Below are 21,672 nucleotides of genomic sequence, written 5' to 3'. Positions count from 1 at the left end.
AGAATAATGTTATGTTGCAGCCAAACCAATTTAAATATTTATAGGTTACAATCAGTATGTCATGTCCTTATTGAGCGAGTTGATACCTCACGGTGTAGGCGTTTGTTGGCTAAAATAGGCTAAAAGATTGGCCTGAACCGGTAGCAGACCAGTTCTTTGAGCAAAATGACATCTGTTTGGTGAACAACCAATACCGACAGGGAGGTATCAATTTCTATTCTATAAATCGCCTCAAATTTCATATATTTTAGGCATAAACCACCGAGAATCTGCTTTTGACACATTTTATACCAACTCAAGGGGTTATGGTTGTCGCACCAAAACCCCGTGGTCAAAACGTGACTAATCTTTTACAAAATGAAACACTGTAACCAAGGCGATTTAGAAAATCAAACTGTGATTGTTGAAGAACTCCCATAGCAGGCCTATTTGGCTTACTGGACTTTGCGCAAAGAAAGCAACGCAACACAACGAGCGCAATGGGGAGCGATCATTATTTTTGACCCTGCCATTTTGTCTTCCCAAAATTCATTAGAGGCTATTACGGCCACAGAATGGCCCTACCTCCATATTATGGATGGTGTAATGCTTGGTCATGGGTTCGATTCTTTGGATTAACTCCTCAAGTACGTAAGTCATGGGTTTGATCTGGATATTTATTCCTCAATGTGATGGTGTAGTTTGTTGGTTATAGTTTATACGATTCTTGATAGTTACTCCTGAATGGGGTGGTGTAGTGCTTCGGTCATGGGATCGAATCTTGAGATATTCGTTACAATGGGATGGTGTAGTGCTTCGGTCATGGATTTGATTTTGAGATTTACTTTTGGTGTGGTGCGGGTCTCAACCCCCTGTTTACCTCAATATGTAATATTTTTTTCCATTCGTCGTGCTGGCGGCACCTATCCGTCCCCATGAACTTAGCAAAGTTCATATTCCAAACTAACCTAATGAGACAAGATAATTGTCCCTTTAACTGCCAGTGAATCGCCTTTATCTAAAATAAGTATTCCATCATTTGCATACTTTCACTTCGGCTGCCAGTCTATATTATAAAACCTTATGTGTACTGGAGTTCTATGTCATAACACAACTAGCTCTTTGGTCCAAACATTCATAGATTTACGAAATAGTTTTCGCATAGCGGCCCAAAAGGACAGATTTACTAATTACAAAGATTTACTAATGAAAAAGCCCATAAAAGCCCACAATTTTGGCCAAGTCGATTTTCGAAAGATGGCTCACTTCAAAATATAGCAATGCAGTAAACGAAATCAAGAGGTCTGGCTGTATGAGTTTAATGAATTGATAAATAATATTTAAAAACTTACCTATAGTATTTAGCTCTCTCCTTCTCTCAGTGTGAAGATAGCTCCATCCTACCTGGGTGAGTGTCCAAGTAAAAAGTGCCGACAGAGCGGAGAAAAAGAAGATAAACAATTCCTAACAGATGGACAAATATTCATTTTGGTGCGCTGATGAAATAGACTCATGTTTATTAATTGCTTTTCATAAAACTTTGAATATCAGAAAGAATGTTGCTATGAATTAATGTACATGACAGGTACATGTGTATATTTTCATATGAAGCCCTTAAAGAGTCACGCCGTTCGTAAATACTGGTGGTCCAGGAAAATAGAAAATTAATATAGTTATACACAACGCCGTTTGTTGGAACATGGTATATAAAATTAGTATTTGTATGTCTATGACGGCGATGTTAAAATTCATATTCAGTTTAAACGTATTATTCAATTGGAAGTTTCCAAATTCAATGACTTATTACAAATTTGTAACGGAACAGCAAGCGTAGACCTTAAAAGGAAGGTTAGTTACAGAGTTTCTGTTGAAAGAGAAGTTTGAATTCTCGATATCATAATGTAAATGTATGCTCATATATATTGCTCATATCATGAACAATTAAATGAGCAGTAGGTGTAGATGTTATGTTGCTCTTCCTTTAATGGATTATACAGGGTGTTTCATTGCAGCATTCGAATTTATAATAAAATTGATCGAATAATCGAAAGGCAATTACTTGTGTTTGATTGGCCTGTTGAATTCCCCTACACTCCGGACGCAGTGGACCTGCTTCGTCCCTCACGCTATGAGACAGTGTCAAAAGGATGACGAAATGGCCCGGGAGTCTAAATTCCCCCAGAGGTCGGGTCGCCGATATTGTATTGGTTAATGGGTCTATACGTTGTCACCGCAAAAAAAACGGAATAACTGAAAAAAGAGGATTTTTGTTTTTCAGTAACCAAGGTGACAAAAAATGTTTTTGTATATATTCGTGTACTTTGACGTTGTGCAGTGATTTCGACATTTTCTCCTCTGTATAATATACTGCTTACTGGTATTACTTGATGAATTTTTGTGAAAAGTTCGGGGGGGGGTTTCATGCGGATGTTCGAATGGGCCAAGTTTCATTTAAAATATCTACATGTATTAGAAAAAATCAGCCCTGTCCAGATACCCAAAATCGCCAATGATTTGATTTGCAAATCTCTAACCTAGAAATTGTGGTCGGTACCAAAATTAGATTGAAGAAAAAACAAACTTTGCAGAAATCGGCCCAGCCAGTAGTTTTTGCACATCGGCCTAAAAGGACAGTAACATTTGCTTATAAAAAGCGCTCCTTTAGTTAAGTTTATTTATCATAATAGTGACAAGTGTATAATCAAGGTATACATGAATTTATCTAAAAGCAAATAAATGAACACCCAGGCCTTTTCGGTTTATTTGTCACTAGAAATACTTATACAGAGTTTTAACAGCTGTTGCATGAAACAAGTGTGAGGCCTAATTAGCTATAGATAATGCCCTCTTCCTTTCTCCCCATGCAAAAACAGTATACAAATTGTGCAGTTTTTATTTGGTGCTCTGTGCATAACATAACAAATTTATCTGTTTGTGACAAATTAACAAACAAAGGGTAAAGTACGCTATTTCGGTGTAAAACAAAAGTCGTGTTCCCTCGTACCTATGACAAGTGCATAGAAAGTGCTGCTCATCTTCACAGACCCGAGAGTTACATAGTTTGCATGTTCTGCAATCCGGGGCGATACCGGTGAATCTTCCCGTCTCTATCTGCAAGGGCATCACTCCGCATCTGCAATTGCGCAAAACTTGAACGCTGAGCTGAACGTACCTAACCGAATGAGCTTTTACATTTTGCATTAGTTCTCAGTTTTGGTTTGCTGGTCACCATCGCCAACCATTCTGCCCGTTGGAGTTATTCTAACTTCCCCGTGAACACAGTCACATCACACGGAGTGTAGTTGTCAAAAGGCCACTCATATCAAATTTACTCAGATTGCTTCCAATTTCTGAGGACCAATTTTTATTCTGGCGGCTCAGCTGTACGTCAGTCCTAAAAACATGCTTTAAATCCCATCTCTATTGAGATTACACATGCAGTTCCAAAAGTGGATCATCCTAAGCCACCGCCTGTGTGGCGCACTTTGCAAGCCAAAATCTCCTTGACAGCCTCCTTGGGGTTCGGCTTGGAAGAGCTAAAAAGTATCTAATAGCGCGGTCTCGTACCATGTCTGTCATACCAAACTCTCCAAACGCCCATTACTTCTATACATGTAGATCGGTTTGGTCCCGTGTTAAAACGGTTTTCTATAAGTTACCCTCGTACCAGCCTTCGACCCTGAAGCCTACCGTTATTTCAGCTTGACCCCGATCTTGAATTCACAGACATTATGTACTTTGATTGACCATGCCGCTATTTAGGCTAATGCCTATGGGCAAATTAAATTGAAAATTGGATGTCCCATTAACCTTAATTTCATTGAGCTGATGATATGTCGTTATTGTATTGAGGCCCTCGCTTCGTGGTGAATAATAATTCGGACAAATCATAAGTCGCCCATAAAATCAGTAAACCAGGTCAATATGTCAGATTGTTCGATGGATTCGGTGTCCTGGTGGGGACACGGATAGTATGATCAATTCTTCGGATTGGTAACCCAGGGATATAGATCATGGAGGTACAACATTTTATCGCAGTTCTATTTGTCTTATTTACTGATTTACATGTCAACGAAGGCAAGAAGATTGTAATGTTACCATTGATGATTCGAAGCCGGTTCCTGCAGATGATGGGCATCGCAGAGCCCCTGATGGACAAGGGGCACCAGGTCTACATGACCGTGGACAGGACGTACGAACTTCCTTCAGAGGTTAGGCGATCCCGTATGAAAATCATGTATTACGACACAGGGCGGCCTTTACAGGCTAATCTCATGTCGAATGTTGATGCTCTAATAGAGACCTTTCGTGAAACAAACTTTGTCAAGAAGGGTATAAAAGCTGGAGTTTATTTCAAAGCGCTTGCCGATGACTGTCACAATTTTCTTCAAACAGAAGACATCATGTCAAGGTTAAAATCAGAGAGATTTGATTTTGCTATTGTTGAAGGTTCCTCCGTATCTCGTTGTTACTACATCGTCGCGCACATCCTTGGTATTCCTTATGCAAGCCTTGGAACATTCCATTCATTGGATATAGCATCTGCAGCAAGCCAGGCCCACTATCTCGTCCCTTCCCTTGCAAACCCAGACAGTCTTTTGACGGGTCAAACTTTGGTAATGAGACTCGCTGGAGTGTTCCACACCATCCTTCTTTCAAGAAAGGTGGAAGCAGATTTTCGTAAATATGCAGCGGATAAACCTTACAGTTCTCTTTACGATCTTGCATGCAATTCAGAGCTGTGGTTACTTGATGCAGCTCCTCAGCTTAGTGTCCCAATGCCGGAGCCGCCCAATGTCATACACGTTGGTGGACTGAGCTCAAGGGAAGCTCGACCAATATCAGATCCACGTCTAAAGCAGTTTGTGGACAAAGCTGAAGCCGGGTTTATCTTCATCTCTTTCGGGAGCATGCTGGAGAACTACCCATCGTTCTTGCAAACAATACTGCTGGACGTTATGCAGAAACTCCCGCTGAAAGTTGTATGGAAAAATGCCAATATTTCGAATATTCAGAATAAAATCCCTGCGAATGTGTTTGTGTCTGATTGGCTGCCCCAAAATGACGTACTTGGACATCCAAACGTCAAACTATTCATCACTCATTGCGGGAGCGGCGGCCAGCATGAAGCACTCTTCCATGCCGTTCCCATGGTCGGCGTACCTCTCTGGGTTGATCAACAATTCAACGCTCGAAAACTGGTAAAATTTGGTTTCGGACGTTTTGTGGACTCACAGCACCTTACCACAGACAGATTATTGGCAGAAATCGATCTTGTTCTGTCCAATCAGAGTTATAAAGACAACATTGTATCGGCGTCCAAAATGTTTCGTGATCAACCAATGAAGCCTCGCGAGACTGCGGCCTATTGGATAGAACACGTGATGAAATATGGCGGTTCCCATTTGAGAAGTTCGACACTTGATATGCCTTGGTATCAACTCATAATGGTCGATGTTTTATGTGTTTTAATTCTTGTGTTGATATTTTCCATGTTTGTCACTTGGATGATAATTCGATGTGTTTGCCGATCTTGTTGTAAAAGGACAACTAAGATTAAAAGGGCATGAATGATCATAAATGTTATCAGGTTACAAGCAACATGATAAAACAACCTCTTTTAGAAACTTCGTCGAAGACCAAGTTGATGAACAAAAAGCACTTTAAATCGAGAAATTCCAAAAAGGTTCATCGGGTTAGTTCCTTATATTCAATCAGATTACTACTTTTATCGCAAGCAATTGGAAATTTACCTCGAGGAAATATTATTCATACATTGTGACACAGTAAGACTCTGGTAGTATGAAACTGCCACACACACGAGCAGATCCCAGAGGTCAGCTGACGTCATCAGGCGACCTGTATCAACCATATGCATGTAATGTAGTACTCGGCAGTTTATAATTGAAATTATTGTACATGCATCTACATGTACTCCAGTAGCGTGCGCTTGCGCGAGTAGCGCCACTGCGTCCTTTTCGTCGCTTGCATCCCTAGCGCCAGACTGAGGTGTGCGACTCTCGGAGAGCGGGTTAGAATGGCCGACGGATATGATTTGTGAGAGAGGTGGCAGATTTTGCAAATGCCGGCTTTGCGATGTACAAAAAAATGTTTATCGCATCACAGACACAATGATGTTCGTTTGAAAAAATAGAATAGGCAATGAATAACTTTACATAACAAGCGTACATATATACATGAATAAGAAATGTGGTCAGTATCATTTAGTGAGTAATTCTTGCAGCTTACACATTCCCGGTCCGATGCCTGGTCATACTTTTTACGCTGCTTTACTTTTCTGTTTATATCGGGCCTTGTGCGAAAGCGTTCGCCTCCAAGTCACACCGGGCATGAGCTTCAAGGCGGTGCTTACCGATGTGCGGCACCAGTAATCCAACGCAAGGTAAATTGCTTGTCAGTGATAAAAGAACTCTAATTTATGAAACGAGAAAATCATATGCTTTATCTACTTTACCTTCATTGATAGTTTGTAAGGCATGCCAGTAAGCGATGAAAACCTATTATCGTGCATAATGTGCCACTTAACGTACTCAAGGTCAACTGCGATTTGATATGTACATGTATAACCGCGACTGATATTTTTCACGTGAAAAGTCTATTTACATCACATATTATGATGAACATGAATTCATGATAATCTTGGTGCGCCTAAAAAAAGGTTTATATACAGGACCGTAAAATAATTTCCTACGACGTGATAACAATATCGTTCATTTGAAAGGCACGATAGTTATTTTATACCATATTTATCAACTGATGTTATTTTGAAAGAATGCTAAATCTTGTGCTTCTTTTTTACGTCGTATTTTCATTTGACGATCTACAATAGTTCCAAGCCTGGTAAAACCACACGCCTCCCTGCGCGATCTCGTGATGTTTGGGTGGTCGATTGCCCCGGGCTTCAATCCAACCTTGTGTCGAGAATTTGCGGAGGCGCAATGACTTGGGACGAGGCTGAATAGTTCCCGAATCATCAACTAGGGGGAGGAAGCCAGTTATAGACTTCTTTGTTTCGCTGTATGCTGGACTTTGCTTGCCAGTTGATTAAGAGGGCGTGTCAGGCCTTCAAGGTATTTCATTTCGTTTTTGGTTTAGTACATATTTATATTTCATTTTGTACTTTGTATATATTTTATTCTTTTTTCTGGCCTAATTTGATCCATTATATGTAGAGGACGCTCTCAATTTTGTAATCGACCATTGAAACCGGGACACTTCTTCTTTTGTACTTCGGATGCTGCAAGTTCACCATATATTGATATATATTGATGAATATCAGCATATTTGCATAAACGCAAAAAAAATATATAAGGCGAGCTTATCTATTTTTGATAAGCGCAATTCAAATCTTTCAAAATCGTACTGCGCCAACTGAGGGTGATATGAATAAGAATAATAGTGGTTTGAATAAGACTAACAGTAGTTGTGATAGTGCCGGTCCAAGGCGTGATCAAATACCCAACCAAAGTGATCCTGTAATAACAACGTTCCTTTCATTGATGATTTGTAAGACATGCCAGTAGAAAGGTTAATAAACAGCGACAAAAACTATATTTATCGTGCCTGAGAAGCCACTCAACTTACTCAAGGTCAACCTGAGACAAGTTAAAAGCCCATTTTTAAAAGTGGTAGTATTTGGAGAGAGCTTCAAATGCTAGGTGAGACCATTCCACAGAGGGAGCACTGGCTGAGATACAACGATCTCAAAAGCCTGTCCGAGTTCCCCGGGCCGAGTTTTGGACACGGTTAGAGGTACGAATGCTGTGGATTAACCATTGGTCGTAGTATCGATGCCATTGAAATGTTTCGGTGCATATCCGTCTAAAATCGTGTTTGCTATGAGATGCACTCGGTAGAGGATCCTGGCAGTCAGTGCAACTCTTCGCATGGACAGGTGTTACATGCTCAAAATTCGACGACAAAGTATCCTAGCTTCCAATTTTGAGTGCGCTTCGGTTGAACAAGATTTTCTAGCGGAAACAAGACTGGAGATGACAAATACCATTTCGTTTATTTGCCCATCCTGTCTAAATGGGGTACTGAGGACCACTTACACACCGAAGATGAGCCTGCCATCACCCACCACCCACATCCAGGGTCAGACCATGCCAGGCGACGCCCCTGTTATGGTGTTTCAGGATCTTTGCTGCACCGAACATGAACGGACTGACACATTCCACACTGTTGATACGTAGTGATAGCAGTTTGGAAAAGGCGGCGCGAGCTACATAGCCTAGCATGTTTCCATGGTAACGCGTTGACCTCATCGGAAAGCCTCGGGAGCGAGGTGTCCCGTAATATATGCCAGTATCGATTGAAGTCGCAGATAGTTTAGTGACACTCAGGAAGGCAATAGTAATATTATAATAGAACTCTGAAGACGCCATATTCGACGGATCACACAAGATTTGCGGAGTATTTTCTTAAGACACCATGTAGTTAGACAATAAACCGAGGCTTTCTTCTCCCTTTCTTCTCGTCAGAGAGCCACGTTTTCCAGTGAATTATCAATTTCGGATCACCCCTTAAACGCAGCGTCAAGCGACTGAATTTTATAAAATGGCACCTCACAGTGGAAAATTCACTGGAGATCATCACACTGTTCATACCCGTAAGTAGCATTTTTCAAACACCAATATTTAAAAAACTGTCAGGTATTTAAACTTGATGGTAAGGGTATACCCCATTTACCTCGCACTATACATGATTTAGGGTGAAAATCGCCAGATCAGATGAGAAGATTGATGTTAAGTTAAACCATCTGGCTGACATATCCAATCGATTGAGGAAGCTCATTAATATGCAGTAAACATTGGTTTGAGAAAAGAATGGTGGATTTGGTTTCGTTAAGAAACGTCAACATACGTCAGGTTGTCTTCCAATTGCTGCGGAGGGTGACCGAGCAGATTGTTAAAGGTTTCGAAAATGGTGGTGAAATTAAACCATTAGTATAATAGCTGCTGATAGTAACCAATAGCAGGTCTCGAAAATGGTGTTGAAACTAAACCATTAGTACATTTTAGCTGTTGACAGTGACCGTCGATGGTCTCGAAAATGGTGGTGAAATTAAACCATTAGTATATTTTAGTTGCTGAAGTGACCGAGTGTCCGTGGTGAAGGTAGGTAACGAAAATGGTGGCGAAATCAAACCATTAGTACCGAGTGTCCGTGTTGAAGGTAAAGAAAATGGAAGTGAAATTAAACCATTAGTATATCTCAACTGTTGATAGTGACCGAGCAGAGTGTTGACGAACACGAAAATGTTGGTTAATTGAACACCGTTCTCATAATTCTTTGGGCTTTTTGTCTTTAAAAACAAACCATTATAAACTTACTCAAAGTGCTTCGAATGATGCTACGTATCCGCTTTTATTCATTTACTAGTGTTCAAGGACGGTTACGCAAATGTTGCATTGTTTCGTCTTGATGAAGTTTTAAATCGTCTTCCGTTTGAAGTAGGGCAGAATTCAAGCTCGCAGCAGGCTGGTAACTTCTCCGACGAACTATGTACATCGAATTACGGGCTTGTTCAAGATTTAAGTATCAGAAACTTTTTTCCACCCAACTTTCTTTTTCCTCTCTCGTTTTGTAAAGTGATTCATTCGAGAATGCATTCACCATGCAGCTGAAATATAAAAGTACAAGAATGTCAAATCATTTCTTCAATTATTTAGAAAAGTATTTTGGAATGCATTGATCATGAGTTGATAACAGGCCACCAACGCTGAAGACAATAATGTCCATTGCATTTCACGTACATGTTTGATATTTCCCCCGGCCTTCGTAAATATTATCAATTAGTCAACTCCATCCATAATTGATTTCTTTGTCATCATAACAGACAGACGATATTATGCACATTCATCTAATTATTAGGTCGGGTGTACATACCTGACCTAGGCAAACACTACATTCGATAAAAATGTTACGGCAGGGTTTGAACTTCATATTTCGCCTCAGGAATTCTGTCAGCGAGTACTTAAAGGTGCATGTTAAAATGATTATGACTTTCTCCCTTGGTCATCATGACTTTGAAGATTGTAGAAATCAGAGTTATTGGATACATTCAGTAACAAGTATATACATGTGCGGTTTTTGTCTGAGGGCTTATCCTCTTGCGCAAAGACGACAATGCAGACGCTTCTTTCAGCGCAGTTAGCGTGATTGCTTCATTATCACCATCACCATTCGTTGCCATCGGGGAATCTGCACCGCTTGCATGCAAAGAATGTTAGCATTGTAAGATGTTGTTATGACAAAGAACGGATAAGCGCTGCGGATTACCGCATGACGTGATAAAGAGAAAGACACATAATTCCCGCAACATGATTTTTGGGTTCGCTGTTCTTATAGGTTTATTAGTGCATTCGATAGCTTTTTTATTATTCAGGATACTGGCACAAGTTTCCAAATTACCACCAAATGTCTGTAAACCAACCTATAAGAACTGTACAATTTTATAGGCTTTCTCCCTCAAGCTCCAGATGAGGCCCAAACACCTGTCTTGCAGTCTTCAAGGAAACTTTGAAGAAAAAAAGTCTTCAACGCCAATTGGCTTCCCCAGGCTTGTCACGAAACGGATTAAGCATAGAAAGCGCTTCATCCAAACGCAAAAAATTGTTCTCGTGCAAAATGGTAATGCTATAGAAATGTTCCATTAGCTATGAGAAAAAGATGGGTAAAAAACACGAGAATAGAAAGGGGAAACAGCGTAGACGTAATTAGCTTGATTTCGTTTTGTAAGACTGGACATCAAGGCAGGATTACATGAAATAACACGAAGTATTGCAGTGGTTACTAATAGGGATGACACATATTATATAGCAAAAGAGTATGAGGAGACATTTTTGATAAATATCATCACATGACGCAACATATTCCAGGTCTTTGATGCTACATTACCGCAGGGATATTCTTTTATCATGTTCCTACCGTGCGTGGGGGCGAACGGTATTATATGTTGCGTCATTTAAGAACCTCCTGATTGTTCGGGACCCAGATTCTATTATGAGTTTTTTTTCGTATTGTGTAGTTGCCGACACGCATCATGCATAGCCAAGAGATATCTATACCAACGTTTCCTTTAAAGGTCACATTTGTTTTGGCCCGCTCACAACATTTTCAGGAGGGCACCTAAGTACCTTCACTATGAGAATACACTGGTGCTCCTGATTAGTACTAATTGATAGCTGTCATGATACATGCAGCTTTGAATTATTGATACAAAACTAGCACGTGTCTTCATGGATTTTTCAACAAGGATTCTTTATCCTGTCGATTGCTGATGTAGTAATGCACATCACTTCACTGTGCATCCACATGTGGATACACTAGCTAGTAAATGGACCAATCGATACTAGTTAGCTCGCTCATGGGAGACTACACTCGTGTTCCGTTGGGGAAACGAACCAAATATAATTGTGTAATTTTCTGCATAATTAACCAACTTTTGAATCTGTTTTATCATAGCTGTTCGTCCGCTCATGAGGATAATGTTGATCATGTATGCTTGAATATAAAGACGCGAGATCAAAGTATTATATTCTATTAGAATTCAGAACACAGTACCCCAGTCCAACCGCAGCTTTTTTAACGAAGCCGAGTGTCTTTCCGAGGACATTTCCTTTAGTCCGTTCTTTTTTTTATAACAAGTTGAGTTTGTATCTTTACTAGCGTAAATCTTCTCGAGCGACTATTCATAAGAAGAGCAAGTCCTTTATCACATTCCGACTCTGCTAGTTTTCGTATCTTCTGTCTATTTAAATCCCAAAAATGATACCAGTATTATAAAGCACCAGTTTTGATTAATTGCATCCTGCAATACATTTCTTGTCCACATTTAGATCGCTCTTTAATCAAATCTGAATCCCCCCGATTTTATTATTGCCGCACAATATTGCAAATGAACCCCTATATCAAAGATACGGATCCGAATTTGCGTCATTGATTAGTGTCTTAAATTGCTATATTAATGTCTATTGCAGAACGACAATGGTGAAATGATTTTTTTCTTCGTTTATGTCAGTAACAGTGAAGAATATTAGCCAAAACAACTCGCCCGCTGTTATGACTACCCTGTAGAAACATTATATCGCCTCAATGATGGACGCAGGTTGTTGAAACCCAGTGCGAATTGAAAAACTCGCTTTCTGGTAGGCATATCGATCTGGGTCCGCGAAATGTTTTAGATGGCGGCAGGATAACTTACTAAAGAAAGTATATGTACGTGCTCATAATGTCATATGACATAGTGGTTGACTTCTTCATATAATTAATGGAATAGATGTCACAGCCAATTTATCATCTTCAGTGAATGTAATGGACAAGGCAAGCTAGCAATCGGATGCATAAGAACAGATATCAATGAAGGCAAATGGGACAGTGTCCAATTAGTAATGCTGAATTATGTATCATGTTAAAAAGATCTACTCGCAACACGTGATATTTAAAATGTCTTTTTGATTTAAGTAACTGATATACTGACTTTTTCGGATGGCTGTTATTGAATACGATAGGCCCTGCCATTACAAAGAGTCGGCCAAATTTACTGAAAGAGTGATTCTTGAGTCCATAATGAAGTCACGAATTCAGCATCACCGGTATACCGAATTTCATTGTATCTTGTATCTATGCCAGGGCAGGCAAAAGAGGAATAACACCGCAAAGGCAGTGTAAACGCTGATGATGAATAAGAGGCATCACCTGTGTCGTCATCAGAAATGAACCAACCACACGCAGGGTGTTATTTTGGAAGACTTCCAGTCAGTTTTGCCGAAGGAAAGCACCAGTAGAAATAAAGATTTTGGAACCTTGGAAAACCGAATAGCCTCTGTACAGGCATGCCGATCCACCGTCGTTGTGCGTATACCCATCCTTCACCACCGATAACTCCCTCCCCCCCTCCCGATCGGCTGTCAGAAGGGCTGCTACTTTATCGGTAGTCTCCCTCCATTCCCTTCCTTCCACACGTCCTAAGCCGCGACAACGCTAACATTACACTCACTCGTGAATGTCGCACGAGACACGCACTGAAAGACATCATAATTGAAGACCAGGTGTTCAATGAGTAACGGTTGCAGGGATGCTGACCTGACCCAAATGCACAGTGCGTGTTGTATAGAAGAAGGGTAACCTGATCCGGAGGTTCCCGTCATTCAATTACTTTGTGTCGAGCAATTTGATTGGCCGCCCGTTTATGATGGTGCGTCCGACAGATTACCTGGCGGGGGTTATCGGCGGTGAAAGGAGGAGACTTTGGGACTGATATTCACCGCCGATAAGTCGGTATGCTGTAAGAGGTGCATATTTGTTTTGGCTGAAAAAACTTAGGTTTTTCTAAAGCTTGAAGACCTCTTTTTTTCTAAGAGTGAGGGGTGGATAGATGACCGTCATTATATGCCATGTGATTGGCTCTGCCATTATACAGAGTTCGCCAATTACTCCTGGCGAAATGCCTGATGGCCTGTCCATAGCTAATGAAGCATGTTTTAATCAACTCCACAGATCGATATTCCGAGTGGGATTACAGAGAGTGTCGGTGAGCCTGAGGAAATGTCTGGAGGAAATAAAGACAGTACGTGTGGGTTGTAGATTCTAAACGAAGGATTCCTGGCAATGATGAACTTAGGTTATGATCAGAGGGAAATTCGCTTCACAGTATAGTAAAACTCAATCAATCAAAGCAGTATCATTTTCTCTCTCTACTTCTCTTGTGTTCATCTATATTTAAAAATTCAAACTGCACTGAGTGAAGAAGCTTTTGTTATGGACTGTTTAAATGGATGAGTAAGCCCCTTACACGAATTTCCGAATAACCTGAGATTCTGGTATTTTTATTTCTACGACATGTACAGCGTTTGATACATTGTACATGCGAGTGGATGAGTGTATTGAAAAGATTGGTATAAGAGGAGTAAAAAAGGATGCCTTTGACGACTATACATGACTACCGGATTTCTATATATCTATCATGATCTTGATGTTCTGTTATTGGGTCCACTTAATCAATAAACGGCGGAATATTCCGAGGCCCTGTCCAATCTTCCATTGATAGATATGACAGTTGAGAAAGCCCCCAGGGAAACACACTGCCAAGTTCCCATCGCTCGTATGTACAATATAGCTTGCAGTTTATCGCTCCAGTGGGCATTACCGACAATAGTACTTGCCTGTCTGAAACTTTCATTTCATCAGGCATGTTGGGCTAAATATTGATATCAGCATCGCAAACTACATTACTGTATATAAGAAGAGCTCTGACGTCACTGTTGGCGTGTATGTCTCATCGATCAGGTTTCTTGTCTGTTTGCATGCTATCTGTCTTTTTATGTCCCTTGTGCGTATAACAATATTGAGTTCTACGCTTAGGCAGTTACAAGATGTTGTGGCAGGATACCGCATCTTGAGATTCAGGTTTTTTTCACTCCTATGTCATATGCAATAGTGAATTGCAAACCACTGGTGTGCGTTGAGTTAAGGAAACGATGGGGCTTGTCTTCTTTTTCTAAGTCATGCCTTCTGTGGTACCGGTAAACCATTAGCTTTCTTACATAAAATGTCTAGAGGGATTCAAAATTCATCCTCGGCACCTACGACCAGTGACTGTACCATAAATACAATACCACTGTTTATTTTTTGTTTTGACGATTGTATTAAAACCCAGTTGTATTGTATGAAATGTTTACAACTTAAAAAATGTCCTCAGCTGGTTTTATGACAACCAGTAGAGTAACCTTCGGTCAAAAAAAGGAGTTGGTATCAAAATATTGATATGTATAGTAGATAAGAATTGAACTGAAATAGCCATCATTCCATCCATCCTTACCCATAAAAACATTGCCGTGGCAAACAGCTCATCAAAATAACAAACCGCAAAATACTCAAATAGCATGTCAACAATAGAAACGTTCTGGTGGTCACAGATAAAATCACTCATCAGTCACTTCAACCGTGGGACTGCTTTTATTTCATAAATAAAATGGTAATATGATTTCCCCTGACGAGCTCTAAATTAACTTCTGCTTACATGGCCGGCTAACTGAGCCAGCCCTGGTCCAGACTCTGACTTATTCAGTACCAGCAGACACAGCCTGGTATTGATTTTCCTTCCAATCTACAGCGTTGTATGCTATTGCTAGCCAAGATTATTAGCATGGCGGAATACCCGTGGAAACTTAACCATATTGGTTCTCTCGCTACAGCACCATATGGCTATGCATGTATAAGATATTAAGTAATTGGTGAATCTTCTTCAAAAAAAATCTTGCAGTCATGTGGTAACTTTGACGGGTAAATTAGGGCTAATATGTTCTTTTACATTCTAGCCAAGAGCCATTGGACTGGCACGTGAGATAGCCTGAAAAAATGTCTCGTGACTCGTTTGCCTTGTGAGCAATGGTTGGGTAACGTTCTTCCATGGATTTTATATTTGCCAGTTCAGGTTTAACGTTTTTGAGCATTTCCCCTGATTGCTTGGGAGCGCTAAAAGACGGAGTGAAACGTTTTTCTCTGTATGGTCTCTTTAACTGTCTGTTGTGTGGAAACACTAAAATATGGGGAACAACTAAAGATTTCACACCAGCAAGGGTTGTTAGAACGTTGATACAGTCAGACTTAATGGAACCATACTGAATTCTCAAAACCACTTAGTGAAACCAAATTTGGTACAACTTTGTATGTGGCGGTCGTGCAGCCATTTGACTGGACACCTCTCGAAATAAGGACAACTATGACAACAGCTATGACAACAGCTATGTTTGGTAAATGAATAATTTCTATGTAGTTCACGAAAAAAACTGCATTCACTGCTTAGACTGATGCATACTGGAAATCAATAGTGTCTACAATGTCATGCACCAAAGTCATTAATGATCTGCTACAAGCATTGAGATGAATCATAGCCAGATACTCTCTATATATATCTGTCATGAAATATTGTCAATAAAACCCGCTGGTATTGATCGAGGGTTATGTTACATGTTTCCGGATGCGCTGAGCGTGAGCCATGAAGAAGCCAACCCAAACTCGGGGGATAGGGATTTCAGGAATGGTTGAAAGATATTTATCCGTGATTTACAGGTTTCAGGTAATTGACCAGCATAATATATGTTAAATGCAACAGTAGGTCTAAATACACTACACAAAGTTTAAAGAACTCCAAAATAAAGACAAGATGCATGATTGTAACACACTAAATAAGAATAATGTAAACTTTCGGCACCATTTCTGATCAGGTGGCGAGAAATCCGTGGACAGGTCTGCGATTGGCTTGGACCACAGGCCACTGAATAAAGGGTCAGTGAGTACTTAAAATATTGTAAAATGTCCATGAAAGGTTTAGGCAGAAGAAGAGGAACGAATCCACAAAGGTCTTGTAAGGAACCGAAAGGTAGGAAAATTTACTCCCCTGTACATCAATGCACTACGCAATGTACAGCGAGTGAACTTGTGAAGTGGTAGTTTCTTACTTTTAGGTCACTTCTAGACCTCTTTGGATTTCTTGCTCCCGCTTCTTCTGCCCCTGAACCCCTTTTACAATGTTTTGACCCATCACTGACACTTGATATTCAGTGGCCTGTGGTTGGACTTAGGTCCCTGACCACAGTATAAATACTCTTAAAACGGAAACAATATCGTATCTTTGCAGGGAGAAAATCGTTGTCTCATTTCCCATTAGCAATTGATACCCATTTACCCTTTACATGAATCGATCTTATCGATTCTGTCTTTTCCCGTGGGCTTGCGTGAGTTAGATTATCAAAGCATTTTAAAACGAGGGTGTAAATTGATCAAAGTCTTTGAACGCGCAACGCAATACATGTAAATCATAATACTTTTCGGTATCACGCTTTCTTATGTCGCAGCCAATATTACCCTGTACACAGCAAAAGTGTCATTTTGCCCACAGGCCAAAATGCTAACTAAGCCCCTGTGACACTTCTACGCTCTCGAACTGTGCTCGGGAGGATTATTCTCGTTTTAAAACGCTATCATGGTAGAAATGTCCAACAGAATTTTCATCAAAAGAATATTTATAAGACTGTGCTACACCACAAACTCTAATTAGCAGAACAAGATGAAGAAGAAACATATATACTTGTTGACGGAATTAGCCCGAGGCCTATCCCGATAAGCGTTGAATATCGTGGTGAAGGTATCATCATGTATGACTAAGGCATCATCGAGCCTGACTAGGTACCTAGTCTGATGTCGTCCAAGCTCAAACAAAATGTTGTTGAAGGCAAACCTTGACAACATGACAACGTTGGTGTTTTGTTTTCTCTGTATCATTGCAGGAGTGCCACACGGCGAGGTATTTGTTTTAAAAGAGATTACGAATGATGGCCGGCACACTTCTTTGAAATACATCTCAGCGCGCAAATTGTGTTGGTTAAAAACATTTGAAGGCTTTTCAAAAGCTCAAAAACCGTTTTGCTTAGAGTGTACACATATCTTCTATCGAGAGATGACATTCGCTACTAATTTGGCTCGGTGGGAATTTAACCCATTACTACTTCATGATTTGCTTGAACGGAAATCAATGTGAACCCGATATATATACATGTACCGAGATCTTACTGGAATGTAAGTGGATGTATAAGATACGTACGTATGCGAAGGAAACTGATAAAAAGTTCAATGTCCTAATGAGAAGTTTGGTAAAAAAAGATCGGTGGAATGATTTCAACATTTTCATGGCTCCTCTTGGCTCCGTTATTGCTGGCGCTCGATGACACGTATATATAACGGCATCAATGTTTTTCGTGAATTTAAACAACTGTACAAGAAGGTCATAAATTTGAGCTGGGTATTTCTGATCCAGCAAATGACATTTTCATGTTGATGTGACTGCCTGAGAAGCCAATATGATGTTCCGCTCATGACAGCGCAACCGATCATGATCATGGAACACACGTCATTCAATCTGTATCATATATATATCATCGGCCACTATCACATTATGTGCAATAATTACCCAGGTTAGAGAGTATACCATTGATGCGGATGACGTGACCACCAATATGGCGGCAGGCAGGTACTGTCGTCATGGTTACCATGAGTAACCACTCCGAGGATGATCAGCAGAAATGATTTCGTTGTTCGTGAATTTGAATAGATTTCAATTTCGTCTGTGTTCATTTGTTGGCAATCATGGCATTGTGAATAAACATCCAACAACGGAATTAGGCTGAATTCATGCATATCCGGGTTGTTATGATAATCAAGTATGGCGAATATTCATTTATTCTTTATCCTCAATGTTTAGGGCTCTAGAGCGCAAACTCTGGTTGGATTTCAGTCGTTGAGGGTGGTGTTTTTTTGGTCAGAGCAGCATTTTTGTTGCAGACATTCATATTCAAAAAATAGTCATTTAGGGGAGGGTGTCTACAGGTGGCCGGACCACATTTTGTTCTCGGTATTTCATATTCAAACTTGAGGTATTTCTCATTCATATATCAAGAAAATTACAACTTGCACATTTGGTCCTGGTTGACAAGGAAATGAGCGGTACAGAGCAGATAACGTCAAGCCTCAATGTAGCCATAATAACACATTATTTAAATTATTTTGTTGCGGCAACAATGGTTCATACTGAGATAAATCAAACCTGAGATGAATTTCTGAGAAATCAAAGCGATAATTCGCGCTTCAGAGCCCCAAACGATGCGGAAAAGCCCGAATGGACATTTTGATACCATCTACAGCTTATTGGTTTCAAACTGAATTCGAGCTGGATATTGCTGCCTGAAGACGAGCTTATCGGTTTCAATGTTTTCAAGCATTCTCATGTTACTTATGTTATTTGTGAAGTACTTGGGTCTTGTTCGAACAATACAAGTTGTTTTCCGTGGGTGTAGGATAACTAGTGAGATGCTGAAGACTCCATTCTTTGAGTATTTTGGGATGTGGCTTGCGAAAGATTTCTGTTTTGAAAGCGAATGACGTTTTCATTACATGTAGCCTTAAGTTTACAGATCTGGTGGTTGTAATAATGAGAAAATATGGAATGGGCCTACCATCAAAATAGCTGTTACGGCTTATTCAGCAAAAACGTCCTTCGAAAGAGTTTGTGACATGATACCCTTTCATAATACAAATCGTGCACAATAAGAGAGTTTCTCAGGCAAAATAATTTGTTTTTCTTTAACGAGGCATGGCCACTGTAGCTTTGCTAACGGCTTATAGATGTTGCAAGCAACACGAGCCTATTTTTCCTGATTATCTTCCTGAAAATATCTTTAACAAGCCTTCTCTTTTGTCGTCGTGTCCTTGGCTCTTAAAGGAAAACAGCGACTACAGGGTAAACAAGTCCTTGGTGTGGTAAGTTTTCAGGCTGACCTACTCAAATGTGTTTGACAACGATACAGTTTCTCTTTTGATACCGTTTGTGGCTCCGTCTTGAGAACCTAATACTCCTGAAGAGTTCTTATACATGTATTACCTGGAACAACATGATAGAACGTATCGTATGTTTTGTGAGGCGTAGTCTATTTACATGTACGCTTGAACTTCCCACTCTTCTCATGTCTTACTGTTGCTAATTGCTATCAAGATTATATGAAGCGGTGAGAATCAAAGTTTACTAAGTGACAATTTATTTGGTCAAAAATGACTTAAGTGCATGTAGCAACCTCTGACACGGAAGACTATTTTCTGATGTAGCCACATCCGTTTCCTCTGAGTCGGCAGCACTCCGCTTTCCTTTTCAATGAACTCTGAAGTGGGCGCTCATACCGGACCAACTTTTCTCAAATTTTGGACGTCGTAGACTCTTGTTCTCACCGCCACAAATGTTCAACGTTCGAATGATTCAGTTGTGGAGAGGGCTACATGTTTGTATAGGCGGCATATTGTTGTTTTCACTTCCTATTTTCAAGTTCTTAATTGCGAGGATAGAAGACAAACTATCATGTGATTGTACTTCCAGTACAAATCGCGGTCGATAATCCGATTCTTTCTCTTTAGTTACAGGGCATCAAAGAGTTTCAGTTCGCAAGCTGTATTTTCAGTTCCACATGACTGTTGAATATCAGTTTCACTTCTCGTACTAAACATGTTGAAGCAGAGACATAGACCTTGACTTTACGAATGTTTTCTTCTTTTTCATTACAGTTGGGGCTGGTGCAATTGCCGGCATCTCCGTCGGAAGCGTCTTCTTCCTTGTTATGATGTCAGCATGCGTTTTCAAGTGCTACCAAAAGAGGGCAAACAGGCCAATGAATCGACTTTCCGTTGCAATAAAGAAGGGTCTAAAACAGGGCGGAGGCCTTAGAAAAAGTCCCAGCAGTCTGCGTAGCCCATTGTCAGCGTCGAGTAGGGACTCGTCACCAATGTATCCCGACGGGTCAGAATACAGTGAAGGAAGTGGTGAGCCGGGCTCTGGTGGCCGCCATCTAAGATTGCCCAAGAGCGGTAGCAAGTCTCCAGTCGGCGATCACCACGCGGTAAAGGCTTCCGACTACCCCGCGGATGAGGACCTTGAGGCGAGCTCACCCGAGAAGGACGACTCCATGAAGGAAAAGGGCGAGGAAGAGACCAAGGTTACCAAGTTAGGGAATCTCTTCTTCAACGTTGAATATGACAAGCAGAAGAGCGCCCTCATGGTCACAGTCGTCCGGGCTGTCGATCTACCCGCCAAGGATAGGAATATAGGGAGCTCGGATCCCTACGTCAAGCTGCAGCTGCTCCCGGAGAAGCGACACAAGGTCAAGACGCGGGTGCTGCGCAAGACCACGACACCGGTATACGACGAGACCTTCACGTTCTACGGGATAAGCTTTAACCAGCTCCAAGGCATCACCCTGCACTTCGTGGTCCTTAGCTTCGATCGGTTCTCCCGTGATGACATCATTGGCGAGGTGGTCTGTCCGCTGAGTGGTGTTGACCTGAACAAGAGCGAGGTTGCCCTCAATAAGGAAATACAAGCCAGACAATACAAGGTAAGGAAAGCTTTTCGGAATTTGATTGTTCATGACGATATCTTTTGATATTACTTTAAAATGCACGGCTCCTTTTTAGCTCACCTCTTAGCAGAGGTGAGCTTATCCCATACCGTGGCGTCCGTCGTCCGTCGTCGTCGTCGTCGTCGTCGTCGTCGTCGTCGTCGTCCGTCGTCGTCCGCCGTCCGTTAGCAGGGCACGTTTCGTAACTGTTAGAGCTATTGAGTTGAAACTTGGTACACATGTACCCTTATGTAATGAAACCTTGGAGACCAAGTTTCGGTCCGATTCGTTTTATGGTTTGGCCACCAGGGGGCCAAACGTTAAAAGTGAAAATATGCAATATCTCCCTTAATAGTAGTCGGGAAATTTTGAAAAAAATATGGTAGGTACTTCTAGCAAAGGTGCATCATATATCCTCCGGGTTTTTGATTTAACCTCCTCACAGAGGTCAAAGTTTGCTGATTCACTGAACAGTAGCATGTTTCCTATCTATTTTAGCTAGAAGGTTTTAAACAGTGTGGACATGTATCTGGGGATTCTCTATTCCACCCCTAAAATTTCGGCCGTTCGGACATCAAATATGGCCGCCAGGCAGCCATCTTGAAAAATAAACACAGTACTATTACTCCGAAACTAATGATTGGATTGCAACCAAATTTGATCTGGATGTATATCTATGTACTCTCTACTAAATCCTTGATTTTTTATCAAATGTGATAGCCAATATGGG

At 40.8% G+C, this 21,672-nt stretch overlaps 2 protein-coding genes across 2 annotated transcripts in view; both read left to right on the top strand.

Annotated features, from left to right (window-relative positions):
* The first annotated feature begins 3,911 nt into the window (after positions 1–3,911).
* Positions 3,912–7,551, top strand: LOC135483719 (UDP-glucuronosyltransferase 1A5-like). Its single transcript, XM_064764722.1, has one exon. The coding sequence runs from the start codon at positions 3,993–3,995 to the stop codon at positions 5,547–5,549; it is 1,557 nt and encodes a 518-aa protein (XP_064620792.1). The 5' UTR covers positions 3,912–3,992; the 3' UTR covers positions 5,550–7,551.
* Positions 7,552–8,330: 779 nt separating this feature from the next.
* Positions 8,331–21,672, top strand: part of LOC135482711 (synaptotagmin-4-like) — a 33,038-nt gene continuing 19,696 nt past the window's right edge. Inside the window, exons 1-2 of the mRNA XM_064763005.1 lie at positions 8,331–8,611; positions 20,113–20,939. Coding sequence (XP_064619075.1) covers positions 8,560–8,611; positions 20,113–20,939 — 879 coding nt within the window. The 5' untranslated portion in view covers positions 8,331–8,559. The remainder of the gene's footprint in view (positions 8,612–20,112; positions 20,940–21,672) is intronic.

This window comes from Lineus longissimus, chromosome 2, assembly GCF_910592395.1.
Source record: "Lineus longissimus chromosome 2, tnLinLong1.2, whole genome shotgun sequence".
Taxonomy (NCBI): domain Eukaryota; kingdom Metazoa; phylum Nemertea; class Pilidiophora; order Heteronemertea; family Lineidae; genus Lineus; species Lineus longissimus.
The sequence above is the reverse complement of the archived record's forward strand: the minus strand, read 5'-3'. Positions and strand labels throughout refer to the sequence as shown.

Coding starts and splice junctions, on each gene's coding strand:
- LOC135483719 (XM_064764722.1), top strand. CDS start 3,993: ATGGAGGTACAACATTTTATCGCAGTTCTATTTGTCTTATTTACTGAT.